The sequence below is a fragment of the Zalophus californianus genome, chromosome 11 (assembly GCF_009762305.2).
Source record: "Zalophus californianus isolate mZalCal1 chromosome 11, mZalCal1.pri.v2, whole genome shotgun sequence".
Taxonomy (NCBI): domain Eukaryota; kingdom Metazoa; phylum Chordata; class Mammalia; order Carnivora; family Otariidae; genus Zalophus; species Zalophus californianus.
Genome location: NC_045605.1, coordinates 9,020,203 through 9,038,752, shown reverse-complemented (window position 1 = coordinate 9,038,752; position 18,550 = coordinate 9,020,203). Strand labels below are relative to the sequence as shown.

Sequence of the window (18,550 nt, the reverse complement as noted above, 5' to 3'; positions counted from 1 at the left end):
GTGAAGTACCACAGGAAAAATTCTACTCTCAAAATGTTGGTAGCAAGAAAAATACGAAATTTCTGATCTAATGTGCTAGGGAGTCCTTACAGAGCAATAATGAGTACTTACTTGAATTAGGGGGCCAGGACTCCCGGTATTCACTACCTGCTTGAGTTCTGGGTGACTTGCCCCGAACCTGAGGAGCCACACAAAAATGTGAAGAGTTATGATCAGTGGGAGAATTTATCCAAGAAATGTAAATAATAAAACTGTACCTGAAATACATACTTTCCTACCACATCTTCCATAGTATATAAAATTGGACAGTGTATCCTAACAATAATGATGTACATTTATAAAAGGCTTTCTAGTTTCCAGTGCATTTTCCCATATTATTTCCACATCCAATGTCAAGCTCATTCAGGGGAGAAGAGGAAGGGCAAGAAGCAGTAAAGAGAGACCCCCCCGTGGGGTCAAGAACCACAATTCCTTAAACACGCAATTTCTAGGAGCAAGAGTTATCACAAACGCCTTTCCTGATGAAGAGTCGGCTCCATTTAGAGGAAAACCTTGGCTAGGGTCTTCCGGTCTTAGCATGGCCCTCATCTAAACTAAACTTGATCAAACTAAGTTCTTTGGGTGCTTGCCCGAGAGAAGCACCCAGGAAGAGGATTACCCTTCTGTCCTGTTTCTTCTGGGTCTCCATGGCGTGCAAGCGCTCCATCAGGCTGGAGATGCCCTGCTCCAGGCTGTCGATGGTGTGGTGCTGAGGGTCGTGGCCGCTGAAGCTATTGCGCAGGCTGCGGAGCGCATCACGAACGAGCTGCAGGTCACTGGTCTGTGGGCAGAAGGGAGGTGCCGCAGGGCAGGCACGGCGCCGTACGATTAACCACATCCCAACCACTGGGCTTAAGTTGGTACAGGAGAGAGCCTCCCAGGACAGGTCTTTTATTTTCAAGGGAGGAGGTGTGAATGGTAAGAAATTTTCCTGCACAGAAGTGGGCCTACTGTTTGCCCGCGAATTATCATGGTGGATAGCAAGCGCTTCACATCTTACGCACTCAACAAACACAAGAATTTGGGAACTGGGGTACAAAAGGCCCAGGGCACTGGCAATGGCTAGGCTACTCTTCTGGTTTTAGCTGGAAGGGGAGGTCTACACGCAAATCCTAAGAACCTACCCCTTTGTGAGTGATTGAAGCAGCTCCTTTGCCTGCCACTGGAACGAGAAAACCATTGCTTTGAGAGTTCTGACTGTTGTAGTTGGTCACCTACAGCAGCAAGAAGAAGTGATGCTTGTTATAAGGGAGAATTCCAAACCAAGATGTCCTGTCTTATTTTTCTTATTTACACTTAACCCTTCCTGACATAGTATATCATTGTGTATTTGTTCATGTTGCTCTCAATTAGAATATAAGCCTCATGAGCGCACAGACTTTTTTTTTCCTCCATTTGTTCACTGCTGTAACCCCAGTACTTGATACTTGGTTGGCACTGTTGAATGAGGAATGAGCAAAATGGAAGCCTCAGCCTGGAGACCCCCAACCTCGCCTCAGCCCGGCCACTGGAGGGCCTGAGAATGCTGCTCCAGCACCTCTGGGCTTCACTTCGGTGAGGAAAAAAAATAAGAACAATGACTAATATTTTTGAGCCTGGCTTGGTGCCAAGTGGACTATCCATTTTCCAGATGAGTCATTTCTTTTTTTTCTTTTCAGATTAGTCTTTTTTTTTTTTCAATGAGTCTTATTTCTAAGGCTCAGAAGCAAAGCAAATTAAGGTCACACGATGGCAACAAGTATGAAAAGCCAGAATTCGAAATCAGATTGTCTTTGCCTGGAACCTGCACTCTTTTTAAATTTTTTTAAGTTTTATTTATTTAAGTATTCTCTACACCCAGTGTGGGTCTCGAACTCAAGGCCCTGAGATCAAGAGTCACATATTGTTGTGACTGAGCCAGCCAGGAGGCCCTGGAACCTGCACTCTTAACCCCCTCGCCAAATAGCCTCTTTGACCCTGCAGGTGGGTGGGGGGCAAGGTGCCAGTTACCTCATCTGCCTCTCTTTTCATACAGTGAGCCAAAAGGACGTCTTTCTGTTCCAGCTCCCGCTCTAGATCCACCTGCAAATAAGAGACTAAATCAGAAAAGGATGTCTTCAGGCTGGAGGGGCAGGAAGTCAGTGAGTGACTATGTTCCCACCTGCTGGTAACTGGCCTCAGAAAGCTTCCGGAGGGCTTCTTCCATCTTGGCCTGGTGCTGCTGGAGGAGGCGCTCCTTCTGCCCCAGCTCTTTCTGCAATCGAGACAGAGCTTTCAGACGGTAGGAAAGCCAAGCGTGCTGAACAGCTCACCGCGGGCCGGCAAGTTCCACCAGAGCAAAGGAGAGCCTCAGGGGGAAGAGTCCTTTCCTCAAGCCACACAGGAAGAAATTCCACCCCGTAGTCATGTGACACCATAAAGGAGTCTTGGAAACGTAAGGAGGAAGGAACTACCATTTGTAGGAGGACCACTACATGCCACGCATGCTAGTTAGACATAAAGGTTGAGCTGGAAGTTTCCAGACAGCTACTTCTATACTCCTGCTCGCAGACATGCTATCTATTCTTCAGGGTTATTGAATCAAAAGCACACAGAAGGTTTCCTTGCAGAAAGCAGCAATGAGAACAGGGTACTTAAGAGCTCTTTGAACAACAGCAACAATAGAACGTCCATAAAAGATCAAATGGAGATCCTTTCCAAACTGATACGCATACTTACTTGATATTCTCCCAAGAGCCGGTTCCGCTCATCTAGCTTCCTCTGCAGGTCCACCTGCAAGAAGGAAAAGGGAGAATACATTGGCACAGAGGTATTGTCTGCCAAGCCCGGTAGGAAACCAGCTACGTAATAACCAGGGTTGAAGTTGGCCGCTAGAGTACAGAGCCCAGAGAGGGCTCTATGGTGAAAACACGCGGCTGTGCTCCGGCTGCTTCCGGTTCAGTAAGATAATCAAACGGCCGCACCACAGTTGTGCCTCTGTCCCAGTGTCCTCAGAACTGAAGGGCTCGAGGCCAGTGTGAAATGGGCTTCCAGCCAGGAGCAGAGATGAATCTAATAGGAAGTAAAACTAATTGCAGACAAGGAGGGCGGGCACCTCAGAAATAAGCTAAGAGAGATTAGGATGGCACGTCTAACAGGACTTCACGTATCCTATTTTGCTACTGGGGCTCAGTGAGGTCCGAGTTCATTCATTTAGCTCACATTCTGGTTGTGCAGCTCATCTTTGTCCATATTTGCCCTCAGCAGTTCTTGTTTGAGCTGAAGAACAGATGTGTCCTGTTGAGTCAACCTTTGCTGCAAGGCATCCTGGGGAAAAAAGCATTCTCATTACTGTGGTCCCAATTAATCAATCAGCCAGTTACCACTACAAGTTTTAAACCCCTTACTGCGTATCTAGCATTAGTTCTGGCAAACTAGGAGACTTTAAAAAGAGTGCGAGGTCTTGCTATAAGGAGATGAGGAGGAATTCTTCTGTCCCTTTCCAGGATGCTAGCAACTAAAGCAAAGTCCTATCCATTGTCCTACCTAGCTGACTGAAACCTGATTTTTCCTCCACCTATTAGTCACCCCTACCCGCCACTGCATTCCTGACAGCATGATGCCCTAGAGGGAGAGTCCGTGCCCTCTGGGATCTGACAGACCGAGATTCAGATTACAAGTCTCCTGCTTACCGTCACGACAGTGACCACGGACAATGCTCTCGCCTTCCTCCCACCCTGGCTTTCTCAACCGTATCTTGGGCATTTAAATAGTGAATCTAGATGAGCTCTTTTTCCTTCTCATTCTTTGCCAAGTCCCCATCTCCTAGAGGGCTGGACCCTATTTCTGCCTGCCACCCTGTTCATACAGAATCCTTGGAATCACTCCCACCCTGTCTTCCAGAGCGTTGCTCCCACCCTGCTCCCATCGCCTTCCAATGCCGAGTCTGGACCAGGATTGGGATTATATTTCAATGCTCAGAACTCTTCTTGGACTGATGGTTTCTCTTCCCATTGTCTACGATCTTACCAGCTTTAGGGTATCTTTCTCTCAGCTTGGAACCTCTTGGTTCCTACCCCGCGTAAGAAATGTGGGTTGTACATACTTAAAAGGGTCAGCTGGAACACATTTTTCCAACCATGGTGGCCTGATATGGAACTCATGGATTGGAGCTGCACTGCAGTGTATTTGCCCTGACTATTCTCTCTTTACAGACTGCAAAGCAATGGTGCAGGCTCCAGAGAATGTGAGGGTCCATTCTTAAGTACACTGTCAGCCACGACAGTACGTGCCAAAGGTCGTCCAAGATGCCCCTTGGCATCAGCAGTTCAGAGAACTTTTCCCAAAGTGTTAGTAAGTGTTGCATGGGAGAAAAGGCACTTCTGTGGTTAATAATTTCAAACTTTTTTAAGCCAACCTTCTTATGACAGACTTTCTCAGGTCCTTTAGTATGGTGTTATTCACTGGGACTCCTCCAACCTACAGGGCCTTTCTCAAGCTTATCTGAGCACAGAACACTTTGTTTTCTGAATACCCCAAAGGATTAAGGCTATGAAATACACTCTCTGACAAACACTGCTGAGCTGCCCTCCAGTCTAGCCCATGAATGGAAGTGCAGAGAAGAGGGGAAAAGCAGCAGCTTAAGAACATCCGTTCGCACTTCTAGGTGTTTATTCAACAGATACATTCCCACTTGGGTGAAACAACATATATTCAAGGCTATTAGCCAGATCACTGTATTAGGAAGAGACTGGAAATATCCTAAAAGACCATCAATAGGAACTGATTACATTATCATATAAATATACATTGGCATACTATGCAGCCATAAAAAAAAAGATCTAGAAAGGTCTTTATGTATCAATAGAATGATCTCCAAGATACACTACTAAGTAAAAAAGGGCAACATGTCAAGCTGCATGTATAATATACTATTATTTGGGGAAAAAATCATATACATACATATTTATTGATAACTGCTAAGTTACCTCCAGGAAAGAGAACTAGGTGACTGGGCGGGTGGGGCGGGGGGGGCGATGGGGGAGCAGGAGCGGAGAACAGGGCTGGAAGACAGATTTTTCAAAGATTATCTTTTTAGACCTTTACTTCAAGCCATTTACTATTATTAACTACTCAAAAACTACGTAAATTACAATGTTTAAGAGGACATTCTTCTTTAGAGTTGAAGAAAACTGTAAAAACTGATTGTTTTTACATATAAAAACTGCCAGGGTGCCATAGGGGGAAGGGACAGCGCATGAGTCGTAACCACCAGAAATAAGCCTCAGCAAAACACAGGTGTTTTCCTCAGCGGGTCTCACTTCCCATCCACAAAGCACTTGCCAGCATCACACGGCCTGTCCAAGGCTCCCGCAGACGTATACAAGCCCACAGACCCAACTACCCTCCTCCCACTCCCACCCACGTTCAGCAGGAGACAGCTTTACCAGGTAGAGTTTGTTTATCTAAAGGGTTAAATGTCTTCCTTTTTACCTTTATCCCCTGTAAGTTTCTGGCTTCTTGTTTACATTTCAGCAGCTCCTTCTGCAAACCAAATATAGTTAGATCAGATGGTAGCATCTGGGTTGCATCAGAAGCATTACCTCATTCTGTCAGTAAGAACACAAAACTCAGATAACCATTCCATGAATAATTAACCCTCTCCTGAGGCAGAAAGCAGGTCCGGTCCAGTAAACAGTAAAGGCTGCCTCACAGACACGAGAACGAGACCCATCCCGTTCTTCCCTGTGCTACCCAGGCCCAAATGCAGGTAGAGAAGTCTTGCCAAGAAAGAAGATACCACACATTCCCACAGACTCTCATTCCTACATTGAGCACTCTTCACTGGCAGGAAAACCTAATCCTGATAATCTAAGTCTCCCTTACTGAAACACACAATCGTATCTTAATATGCCTACCCCCAATGTCATTTGTTCAGCAAAGGGTTGGAATACTCTAGATTGTCCAAGTGGGCATTATTCTTTATAAATCAAACAAAAACACATTCAGCCCAATAATGAAATACTAATCATCCATTCTTTACAATAGATGAAATACATGTATGTAATTGTCATCAGGAAAGATTTTAGGAGAGGAACATCCATACCCCAGACCCTGCTCTCTTCTTTTTCTATTGAATCACATCAAGAGTTTGGAATTACCATATCTAAAATGGGGAATTCCTAACATGGGCTCCACAGATGGACTCGAAAGTAATTCTATTAAAAATTCAAGTCAGTTGAGTGTGTGCGCACATACTCATGCATATTCCTGGAGAGAGCGCTAATGGTCATATACCTATGACTCCAAAAAACCTAAAACCCACTGAACTAAAAGCATTCTGGGAAGAAGTCATTATAAAGGACCATAGTGGACTATAGTTAATAATACTGTATTAATGTATTTGAAAGTTGATGAGATAGTAAATATTAAAAGCTCTCATTCAAAGAAAAAAATGTGTGACTATGTGTGGTGGTGATCATTTCATAATGTATACATATATCAAATCAATATGTTGTACACTTTATAAATTATTAAAAAATCATTTTAAAAAGACCATACTGGGGGCGCCTGGGTGGCTCAGTCAATCAAGGGTCTGTCTGTGGCTCAGTCAGTGATCTGTGTCCTGGGATCCAGCCCCTCGGCAGGCTCCCTGCTCAGCGGGGAGCCTGCTTGTCCCTCTCCCTCTGCCACCCCCCACCTCGTGCTCTCATCCTCGCACGTGCGCGTTCTCTCTCTGTCTCAAATCAATTTTAAAAACCTAAAAAAATAAAGAAAAACAAAAAAGACCATACTGATATTAGACCCATTTTTAATTAAAAAAGAAAAATTATGAAACGTTTAAAACATAAAGAAAGGTAGAACCAATGACACAGAGAACTATTACTCACCACCAAGACTGAAAAGACATTACTTTTTTTTTTAAAGGATTTTCCTGTCTTTTTTTTTTTAAAGATTTTAATTATTTATTTGTCAGAGAGAGAGAGAGAGACAGAAAGAGCACAAGCAGGGGGAGTAGCAGGCAGAGGGAGAAGCAGGCTCCCCGCTGAGCAGGGAGCCCGATGTGGGACTCAATCCCAGGACCCTGGGATCATGACCTGAGCCGAAGGCAGACGCTTAACTGACTGAGCCACTCAGGCGTCCCAAGACATTACCTTTTTGCCATATTTAGGACCTGTCTCTCTCTTTCAATTAAACAGACACAGCTGAAGTCCCAAGTCTGCATCCCTTCCTCTATATCCATCACTGTTCTGACGCTGGTGTGTGATACTCCCATAAATTTTTTCAAAGGGAAAAAAGGCACGTGTTCTGACATACCTTTAGGTCCTGATTCTCCTCCCTGCTCTGATCCAGACGACTTTGGATTATAATCTAAATATAAGGCACAGAGAGATGGCTATGCAGTGAAATTCAGAGGTCATTCGTTCAACAAATATGTACTGAGCACCTTTCTGATGCTAGCCTGGTACTGCGAATTCAGAGGAGAAGAGGCGGCAGCTCCCCACCCGGCCCCTGGTGGAAGCACACACACAGGGCAGTGCAAGGAAAGGACTGTGGATGAAGTTCAGACAAGTGTGTATGTGGTGGGTCCCAGAGGTCGGAGAAAAAGCAAAGGGATGACAAAAGGAAGCTTGCCTTGGAGGTAAATTATTGTTGCTGTTTATCAGAAAATGAAGTAGAGGAGGACAGGAGAGGAATCAGGAGAAGCAGCCGGAAGGCTGCTAGCATACTGGAGGCCTGAATTAAGGCCGTGGCTGTGTGAATGGAGAGAAGCGGATGGAAATATTTAAAAAGTGAACAGACAGAGCTGGGTGACCTACTGGACCCAGAGGGAAGGGCCAGAAGGATTCAAGTATGATATTTTGGGTATCCGGGTGGATGGACAGTGATCAGAAACAGAGTGCAAAGGGACAAATAGTTCTGGTGGTGGGGAGAGAAAAGCTGTTTAATTTACGAATCAATGAAGTGAGATGCTTATGGGACATGTAAGTGGAGACGATCAGCAGGTGGTTACATGCTGCACATACAAATCTACAACTCCGCAGAGAGAGCCGAGCTAGAAATCAATATTTGAGAAGCGATATCTGAGTCAGGCGGGAAGTGAGTGGCGCCATGGAGGCAGATAATACTGCCCAGGTGAATGGATAAGACAGCAGAGGGCCCCGAGGGGAACTCTGAGGAGCACTGGCACTTAAGGCATCAGCAGAAAAAGAGATGCTTCAAAAGGGAACCTGAATGTAAACTCTATGAGGGTGATGTCTTAGGTCTGCTTTGTCATCACCGAATCTCCAGTACCTTGAAACTGTGCCGGGCACGTAGTTGGCACTCAATAACTATTTGTTGATGAGGGAGGGAGAGTGGAAGAAAGAGTAGTCAAAAATATATGCGGAAAACCCGGAGAGGCTGAGTCAGGGAAGAGAGCAGCATTTCAAGAAGGTGAGGACAACAGAGTCAAAAGCTCAAAGCAAATCAGACACAGAAACCAGATTATCTGGTGTCCAGTCACAAAAGAAGGAACTCACCAGTTGTTCCTCAGGATTGACTCCTGGTTCACAGAGGGCCAAGGGCCTCTCCTGTTCATCTTCGGGTAAGGATCCATTGAGCAGTAAGGCCTAAATAACCACAGAAGCAGAAAGAAAATGGACTCCCATCAGATGACTGAGTCCAGAGTTGAGCTTGGTAAGCTTTTCCTAAATTGAAATCACAACTGAGCTTCCTATCAAAATCTCCTTGGTAATTTCTGGTCCTTAGATACCTCCAATTTTTCATCTTGGGTCTATGGGAGTTCCTTTTGTCAGGCTAATGCTTAGGACCCTTTCATCTCTCTGGATGCACCTGAATCATCCACTCCAAGGCTCCTTGGCCCCAGCTGCTCAAAATGAATTCTACAACTGGAAAGTGAACTAAAAGCAGTAAGAATTATCTTTCCTTAGATACGTTTATTACAATGAATTCTTTTAAATGTATTTAGGGGCACCTGGCTGGCTCCGTCTGTAAAGCATGCAACTCTTGATCTCAGGGTTGTGTATTCGAGCCCCATGTTAGGTGTAGAGATTACTAAAATAATGAAAAAAAAAATCTTAAAAAAATAAAATACATTTAGAGCACTGACTTGGGTTTGTTGGATTTTTGTTTGTTTTAATAACTCTGAATTTTTACTCCCTAGGGCAACCTGTATAGAACAAGAAGGAAAACGTATTTACGGAGAGATGTCCTCCTTCATTGCCACTCCCCACAACAGGCTTTGCTTTCTTTAGAATATCGAGGGGAGGGAAGCTCAAACCCTAGGGCCCCTCACACGCACTGACCCTCCCAAAGCCCCGATCTAATATTGTACACTTGACCCTTGAACAACACGGGTTTGAACTGCTCGGGTCCACTGATAATGAAGTTTTGTTTTGTTTTTTTTTACAAAATATACAGTACTGCAAGTATATTTTCTCCTCCTTATGACTTTAACATTTTCTATTCTCTAGCTTACTTTAACAACGCAGTATGTAATACATATAACAATCAAAACAGGTGTTAACCAACTGTTTATGTTATCAGTAAAGCTTACAGTCAACAGTAGGCTATTAGTAAAGTTTTGGGGGAGTCAAAAGTTATATGCAGATTTTCGACTGTGCAGGGGTTTGGGTCCCCTAGCCACCCCCCACCCCAAGTCGTTCAAAGATCAACTGTACTCACAATCTGTAATCTTATTCTTAAAGAAGGCCCCCAAAACTGTATTCTTTAGCATTCACAAAACTTGGAACTGCTCATGCAGGTAGGTGTCATAGGACCTATCAGCTCAGTGAAAGATTTAAGAGTGCGTCCCCATTTTATATTTCAATTCTGTCTCAATTCAATCAAGAGTTACAGAGGTTAAATCCTGTTTCAATAAATGTAACACAAATTACATCACAAATGCTGGTATATAAAAACTGTTTAAAATCCAGCCACTGGTTGGTCTACCAAGCACTAACTAATAATAAAACGTTAGTAAATCCAATGAATTTGGCTATCCCATGGAGTGTGGCAAGAGGTGTAAGACACCACGGGGAGCTAAGGGGGAGCAACGTCACAGAAACACTAACTCTGTTAGTGGCAAAGTGTTGAGGGGGCTCTAACTGAGGCATACCAGTAAGTCAGAAATCCTGGATGTGGCTTAGCATGCAACTTCCTCATCACTGAAAGAGTTAAGAAGCCCAGTGGATGCTGTGAGCCCCATTGTATTCTATAATGGAACTGAATTCTCATTGTGATCATGTGGCTGTGAATTAAAACAACTCTGTTCGCAGGGAATATTAGGGTGCTGACTTTCTGCCTATCAAATCTCTTCTTTTTCTGTCTAATCTGCCATCGGATTTCTCCCAGCCTGAAAAATGCAAACTAAACCGAAAGCCAAACTGATGGATATCTATGTTCATATAATGCAAATCATCCTGGGAAAGACCTGGTTGGGTATGATCCCAAACTTAGCACACATTAATTAAACCAGTCCTTAATGGAGTGGCAGATAAGAGATCTCAAAGGCAGACCTTTAAAAAACAACAAAGCCAATGGGGAAAAATCAACAACTCTCCTTGGGAGTGTTTAGGCAGTAAACATTCCTCCAGCCCTTGTCAGCTCCTGGGGCATATATTATGCAAACTGTTTCTCCACAGCACCAATCTCCTTTTTTCTTTCAGAACCCTTTGTGTCCCCACCTCGTTGCTGGCTGGCTGGGAGCACACCCTCCACCGCCCGCCGGTAGCCAGAGCCACTCACAGAATGTGGGCTTTGTTTACGTATCCATAAATATTTGACAATTCAGAAGCAGTACAGTTCCCAGCACAAACAGAAAGGAATATTCCTAGGCAATTTCAGGGTCATCAGCACACGACAAGGGCTCCCGCAAACAGGGACAGACGCACAAAGACAGAGGACCTGGGGGGGGGGTCATTCTGGGTAGGAACTAAGTCAAGTGGGTGAGTCGGCCTGGGCGGGGGGAAGGGGGGAGAATTGCCGAACTGGCACAAAGGTATAGAAAAGACTGAAGGGCTTTGTTGCTCGAGGAAAACCTGTTACCTGATCATTATGGCTTGGCAGCCTCTTACAAATGCATTAGGGGGGAGCTAAATTCCTTAGCTAGACTCAAATGGAGACCTGCGGCATTACTTGAACTCTTGAACTCTTCCTAGGGACAAATTCCCGACTGTTTGCTGTGCCTATCTCTGGGAAAGCCCCGCGACTGCAGGTCTGTAGCTGCGGATGGGGAGAGACCCACCTACGTACGAGCAAAGAGCCAGAAGAGGGGTTTGGTAGGGGTCCATGATGGCTCCCAGGCTTACAGAAATCCCAACAGCTGTGCTGTCAACAAGAGTCCGCAAGGTCCACTTAGGAGTACTCACACATAAAGAATTTTCTGCTCTTGGGGCACCTGGGTGGCTCAGTCGTTGGGCGTCTGCCTTCGGCTCAGGTCATGATCCCAGGGTCCTGGGATCGAGCCCTATGTCGGGCTCCCTGCCCTTTGGGAAGCCCGCTTCTCCCTCTCCACTCCCCCTGCCTGTGTTCCCTCTCTGGCTGTCTCTCTCTGTCAAATAAAATCTTAAAAAAAAAAAAAAAAAAGAATTTTCTGCTCTTTGAGTGCTATTCCCTCTGTCTAAACTCCCCCTTCAACTCTGACCTCATATGAAACTGAATCAGTTTATTTTCAACTGATCCTTGTGAATTAAAAATAATCATCGATCGGTGCACCCAGGATAAACCACACAGGAAAGAGCTACCTGTAATCCTGATATCATTTTCTTTGCTTCCTCCATTTCTTTTTCCAAATGTTCTTGTTGTTCCAACAGCTGTTCTTCCCATGAGGTCTCCAGATAGGTCCCGGGGCTGCCTGGTCGCCAGTCTCGGGAAAACGGAGAATCTGTCTCCTCTACAAAATGGAAGGAGGGAGTACAGTTCATGTTGAAGAAGACAGTTTCCAGCAGAAAGCGCTCACAGTCCCCCACGTTCACGGGTTCAGGTCACCTGCCTTCCGAACCTGTCCACACGGCGCAAACGAGACTCTCCACCAGGTGGGGCTGTGAGACACACAGAACTGGCTATGAACTCAGACTCCGAGGTTGGGGAAACGGATCCTCTGAAGAACCTTTAAGAAGTTACTAGTAAGATTCCCTCCTGGGGAGTCTCAGTATGGGACACATAGACCCTACTCTTAAGTCTCTGGAACTGGCGTCCCTGAAGCTGGATTCTGCCAGGTACAAAGAGAGGAGCTGCCAGTTGCCATGAAAACTAAATTCTCATTGGTTGCTGCGAAGCTTCAGAGGGGAGACTTCGAGTTAATATTCCTTTGACCGTTCCATCATACCGAAGCCCCTTTCACATAGGACGCTGTGTGAGTCACACAAGAAGCAAACTAGTGAGAGCACACGTGCACAAACTATTCAATCTCGCTCCCTGGTTTCGTTTTATTTTCCTATGTTTATGGTTTCTTCGCTCTGGTTTCCTTGCCTATTTTATCACATCTAATTGTGTGCCTGGCCATTAAAAATGCATTACGGGATACGGAAGGGTATAAACTCTCTGAGTGTCTTCATTCGTAAGCGTGAATGTAATAAGGATAATTCCTCTGGGTTGCTGTGAAGATTGAATGAGGTAACTCACGTGCAGGGCTCCATGGTGCCTGACCCAGAGCGCTCACTCAGTAAATGCTCTCCCTCCCCAAGGTCCCAAGAGTTTCTGAATCAGTAGCAGGACGGACTCTTTGGTGCTAATCCCAGGGCTAGAGGCAAGAATTTATGTCCAGTTTTTCTTCTGAGGGCTTCAATTTCATTACAACCCTTATAGATGAATAAAACTCTATTGAAATCACATGCTTTGCTTCTTCTATGCTTTCCTCTATGTTTATGTAAGAAAAAGGAGAGCAGTTGAAACGGAAGAAGTCTAGACAAAGGGAACTCTTTGTGGCCCCTTCTGTGGCCGTCACACCAAAAGTCTGATACAGCCCTGCTCTTTACCTTCCTACGGACACCTCAGTTCATACCATACATTCTTGGTTCATATTTAAGTCAAGGACTTACTGAAATTATTTCTATAACACAGGAATAATAAAAACTGTTTGCTTGAGTAAGGCTTTTGGATTGCCCCAAAGTCATTTCCTAATTCATAGGTAGCCAGCAGAGGAATGGCCCGTCTACACTGCTGTAAGATTTTTGACAGCTATGACATCAGAAGTGACATTCTGCAAGAGGATAAACACTTTCATTAGCTCAAAGGCATCAGAGCCCCCTAGAGCTGACCTAGCATGCACAGACTATGGAGAGGGAGAAGACCAGGGAGTTCATAGGTAGAGAGTCAGGACCCCCAAACACTTCAAGATGAGGACTGTTCCTCGAGCCAACCCAGGCATGCTGACAGACAGTACCTGTTCTGTTCTCTATTCCTTCAGAGGGAATAATCACAAAATCTGCCTTCTCCTCCGACTGGGTTATAATGGATTCGCTCTTCGCACTGTGGATAGGACTAGGTGAAGTCAGGCTGTGATGGAAGGAAAAGGAAGACAAACAATTATTATGAACAGTTGTTTATTTTTTTAAAGATTTATTTATTTATTTGAGAGAGAGAGAGCATAAGTGTGCAGGGGGGAGGGGCTGAGGGAGAGGGAGAGAGAGTCTCCAGCAGACTCTACACTTGGTGTGGAGCCTGACGTGGGGCTCGATGTCATGACCCTGAGATCACGACCTGAGCCAAAACCAAGAGTTGGATGCTTAGCCAACTGGGCCATCCAGGTAGGTGCCCCTGAACAGTTGTTTAGAAGCCAACTGTCATAATTTATCCCAGAGACATGTTCTTATTCATCTTACTCCTACTGCCTATAACATAGTCCCCAGCCCATAGTATGAACAAACATTTGTTGAATGAGCCCAGGATGAACTTATTGAATGAATGAAATGAATGTTAAATGAGTGAATGACCCAGTCTTTTCCACAGCAAGGCTGCCTCGAAGCCTGACTCACAAAGAAGAGGTTTACCAGAAGGATGGGTAATCTAGCATCTTAAAGAACTCCAAGTTTGGTTTTGTTTGTTTGCTCTTTTTTTTTTTTTTTCTTTTTACTTACCACCACCACCTGCTCCACCACCATCCCTGGGCCCAGATTCAAAGACTGATATAGTGTGTGTCTTAATAGCTTTGGGAGCTGGAAGGAAAATCTACTCACAGACACAAGCATCACCAGCAGAGTAACATGGCAGATCAGCTCTAGGCTGATCTCCAAGGAGGAGACAATGCTGAGGGTGATTCATGGTGAGAAACTGCGGGGACTGCGGGCGGTGCCAGGCTGGGCAAAGGGGCAGTGACAGCTCAACAAGGGCAGGACGCGACAAGGCAAAGGGGAATCAAAGACCTGCTCGGGAAAGGGAAAGGTTTACTTGAGTGTACCAACGAAGAGTTATTCAGATCCCTGCTAGACTATTTGCAAATTATCATCAGAAACCTCTGCTCAATTCTTAAGTTCTGATACAACTATTAGCCTTGGAGGGAACCGCTGTGATTTTCAGGGAAGATGAATTTTAAAGCTGCAGAACAACAGCAAATCTGCAAGACAAGATGGGGATGTGAGGCTGATGTTTCCATCTGATTGGGGAAAGGAATCTGAAGAGCCTTTTTTCTCTGCGCAGCACCTTGAGAACATCAGCTCTGAAGCAATCTCAGGGGCTGTGCGGTCCCTAGGCCCAGCCCCTCTCAGGAATTCTTTCCAGATCCATCACCCGGACAACAGTGAAAATGTCTAGGACTCACTGACCCACTTAATGTGCCCCTGAAGTCTCCCAGGCTAATCCTCACAGCCTCGATCAGGAGTTAACATTTTGTCTTCCTAGAAACCAGGAAAAACAAGAGCTGAGCACAAGTGGTTGTAGTCAGAGATTTCAAAACCTCGAAAGCAGCCTGAGGACTAGTGTCTCATCCTCTTCGTTCTCCCAAGTTTAAGGGCTTTGGTGGGAACAACCTCAACCAGTAATACATTCTTATCCTTATTAGAACCTTAGACAACAATTTACAGTTTTTTGCTTCACATTAAGGAAAGTCGCTTAACCCTATCTATAGATCCATAACCTGAGCAGACCAGGGATAGAAAGGTGGCGAGGAGTGGTAATATTTAGAAAAGGGAATTGCTTATCCATCTTTCACCACTTAGGCAATCTGACTTCCAGGCCAACATGAACTAACTGCTGGGGAAGCATTAGTGGAAGGGCACTCTGTCATTATAAGAAGAATAGATAGATTTATGAGTATTCAGGCCTCCGCATTCACCTTCCTACAGAAATGGGGATCCGCTTGCAGAAAGAGGTCTGTATCAGCTGCTCTTCCTTGAGAAATGATAAAACGACGCTTCCTTAGCTGACAAGGTGCAATGGTTGACACGTTCTACTGCCTGCATTTGGCTGGACCACAGTGGGTATGTGTGAGACGCAGGGGGGAGGGGGTGGCGAGCGGAGTGTGAACCTAGGATGCTGGAAAACTGCTTGCCTAAAAGAGGAGACGCATGCTCAGCTCCACCCACCCCCTCTTAAGTGAGCTGTCTCCCATATAAGGGCAGGAGGAGGTGGATGTCTGCATATCCAACCCCACTGGGGGAGTGGCAGAGCAGCCAAAGGAAAACAACATTTCTCTTGAATTTGAGGCTGCCAGTGTGTGAGGCCACAGAGAGGTAACACCATGAAACCAGGTGGCCAAGTCAAAAGACGAAGGAAGAAAAATCCTGAGGCACGTGTCAGAGCAGTAATCCTGCTACATCCCCAAGAAGAACCTCAGAGATGAGGATGGTGCATTCAGTCATCTGCTTCAGGTCACAGAGAAGTATTTTAATGCTAATTAATTACCTGGCTTAGGCTCTCCCTGAGGAGCTAAAAATCCCTATTTTGTAAACAAGTAATGCCCCACCTGCCATCCTAACCCCCTCAAATCAGGGAACTGATTACAAATAAGGTGTGACTGATACATCCCCTAATTCCCATAGGTCTAACATCTCTCCAATCTCAGCATCAAACGATCCCCCAGCAAAGTCCAAATCAGAGTAAAATCATTTTTTTTAAAATGGGTAATGGGTGAGAAGAAAGCGTCCTGTTTACTCCTGAAGTGCCCTCCCACAGCAGAGACAGGACAAGGTAAAGGGCCACTCCTCCCTCCCCTATGCTGGCTCCAGTTTCCTAAACCCACTGTATTTTGTAGTGATAATCCCAGACCAGCAGCCTGTCCTTCCCAATACAGCGCCCCCACCCATCCCGGTCCGTCTCTGACCAAGAGCATCCTCCGGTCCAGGCCCTGCTCCCGCCCATGCGCCCCACCTCCAAAGCCAAAGTGGCTTCTGCTCACCATTTGACTTGCGTCCCTCCCATGGTCCCCCTCCTGGCTCCGGCTTCAGCGAGCCTGTTTCCCCGGGTGAAGCGGGAGGCTGGGAGTCACGGCGCTCCCGAATCCGGGCATGTCTCCCCGCGCTGGGGCCCGCAGAACCACTCCACGGGCAGGCCGGCTACCAGAGCCGCGGGCCCCGACCGCGGCAGAGAGTCAGAAGGGCAGAGAGGCGGGCGTCTCGGCCCCGAGGACGCAGATGCTCCCGGGACTGGGGCGCGCGGTCCCGGCCGCTCAGACGCTGCAGCTGCCCGGCCTGGGCGGAAGCCGCCTCCCCTCGTAAGCTGCGGGTCCCTGGCAGTGGCATCGCGGCGTCCGCGGCCGCGCGGCTCCGGCCGTGCCCCTGGGCGCGGGCATCTCACCCCATCGCCGGCGCGGGGCAGCGCTGCCCGCGGCTCCCGCTGCGCGGTCAGGTCCCGGCGGAGAGCGTGCGGGCGCCCCGGCTCCGCGCCGCCTCCCGCGCCTTCCCTCGCCGCCCCCGCTTCCAGGCTGTCAGCGCCGCGGGCAGCGCGGGGCTCGGACCAGGCACGGGCGGGGCGGGCTGGGAGGCCGAGCGGGAGCCCGGCGCTGGGCAGGGGCGGGGCCGCGGACGCCGAGGCCCGAGAAGGGGTGGAAACGCCCTTTCTGCGCGGACCCCTCCCTTCGCGGCCACGGAGGTTGGGGCGGGTGTCACCAGGCTCCCCGCCGGAGTGGAGGAGCCTGGCTGGGTAGAGACTCAGGGTCGACCCCAGAAACCCGCCGAACGCTGCTCTCCTCCCACCTTCCCCCGGGCGTTGCATGTGTTCTTGTTTCCCAACTAAGGATCATTTTGCGTGGACACAGCAAGAGGCTGACCCGACGTCTACGGAGCAACAGGCGGCCAGGGCTCCGCCGGGGTGTCTCTCGAAGGGCAGGGGGGGGGGGGCCACCTTTCCCATCTCCTGAGCTGCTCCCCGTTCACAGTCACATCGCGGGGTCTCCTGGCCTTCATGGGTCACTGAGCCATGAGGTGGCCTCCCCCTGAGGAAGGGGGTGGGCGGGCAGAATGTTCCAGAGCCTGCTGGGTCCCGGAAACTCACGGAGGAAAACGCAGGGTGCTGACCCAGCATCCCAAAGATGTAAGTGAGAGGTCAGCTTAGAAGAAAATGACAAAAAAAATCAGGAAGGAGCGACAGACAGGGGGATGCGACTTATTACCTGACCCCTCTCCCAGAAAAACTCTGTCTGCCTCCTGCAGCCCGATTTCCAGGGGGTCCCTAATTCACTGTGTCACAGCCCCTGCCCCAGTCTGAGTTCTCCTGCCAGAAAGGAAGGAAGCAGGTGTTCTCGGGAAGAAATCCAGACTTCTCTCCTCTGGCTCGCTCTGGCGTGCTCCCTCTCTCTCTCTCTCTCTCTCTCTCTCTCCCTCTGGCTCTCTCTCACTCTCTCTCACTTTAACTCTGGCAGGCACAAAAAAGTGAAAGGCCTGTAGCCATGCAGGAAGCAATAGATCTCATTATACAAGGAAATGTCCTTTGATTCTGTACCAAGTGATAGTCTAAGCAGCAATCAAGGAAGAAATGGTTTAGATTCTCATTACTAGCACACCAGCTCAATGGGTACAGGGTTTCCTTCTGGGGTGATGAAAATGTCTTTGAACTGGACAGAGGTGATGGTCACACAACATTACGAAGATACTAAACGCCACTGAATGGTACACTTTAAAATGATTAGTGGCTAATTTTATGTTATGTGAATTTTATAAATAAAAAAGCAATCTACTAAATGTAAAAATTAAAGTTGAGCAAGGTTATCAGTATATTAAAATGCTGGGAAGAATTCCATGTGACATCAGTAAATTAAATGGTCTACCAACCTAAGATGGAATTTTATGTGGAAAAGAAACAGAAAGACAAAATAAATGCGCTTAAGATACATATAAGAACATGTAAGAGGGCGCCTGGGTGGTTCAGATGGTTGAGCGTCTGCCTTCAGCTCAGGTCATGATCCCAGGGTCCTGAGATCAAGTCCCACATCGGGCTCCCTGCTCAGCAGGGAGCCTGCTTCTCCCTCTCCCTCTGACTGCCACTCCCCCCCCCACTTGTGCTCTCTCTCTCTCCGTGCCAAATAAATAAAATCTTAAAAAAGAAGAAGAAGAAAGAACATATAAGATATATATAAGAACAATTAGGCTTAACTAGAACAGACTAAGCTGGGCTGGGT

The 18,550-nt window shown here is 47.0% G+C and overlaps 1 protein-coding gene across 13 annotated transcripts in view; it reads right to left on the bottom strand.

Annotated features, from left to right (window-relative positions):
• Window positions 1-18,550, bottom strand: part of DIXDC1 (DIX domain containing 1) — a 67,963-nt gene that overhangs the window by 11,338 nt on the left and 38,075 nt on the right. For 11 of the 13 annotated variants that reach the window (XM_027578147.1, XM_027578149.1, XM_027578148.1 and 8 more), the window contains 12 exons: window positions 13,385-13,497; window positions 11,745-11,893; window positions 8,520-8,609; window positions 7,315-7,368; window positions 5,491-5,541; window positions 3,220-3,324; window positions 2,737-2,790; window positions 2,180-2,272; window positions 2,029-2,100; window positions 1,164-1,253; window positions 659-820; window positions 112-178 (listed from right to left, as the gene is read on the bottom strand). In XM_027578147.1, coding sequence (XP_027433948.1) covers window positions 112-178; window positions 659-820; window positions 1,164-1,253; window positions 2,029-2,100; window positions 2,180-2,272; window positions 2,737-2,790; window positions 3,220-3,324; window positions 5,491-5,541; window positions 7,315-7,368; window positions 8,520-8,609; window positions 11,745-11,893; window positions 13,385-13,497 — 1,100 coding nt within the window. Of the gene's footprint in view, window positions 1-111; window positions 179-658; window positions 821-1,163; window positions 1,254-2,028; window positions 2,101-2,179; window positions 2,273-2,736; window positions 2,791-3,219; window positions 3,325-5,490; window positions 5,542-7,314; window positions 7,369-8,519; window positions 8,610-11,744; window positions 11,894-13,384; window positions 13,498-16,333; window positions 16,880-18,550 lie in introns of those variants that run through there. The other 2 variants (XM_027578159.2, XM_027578150.1) reach the window with 2 other exon arrangements.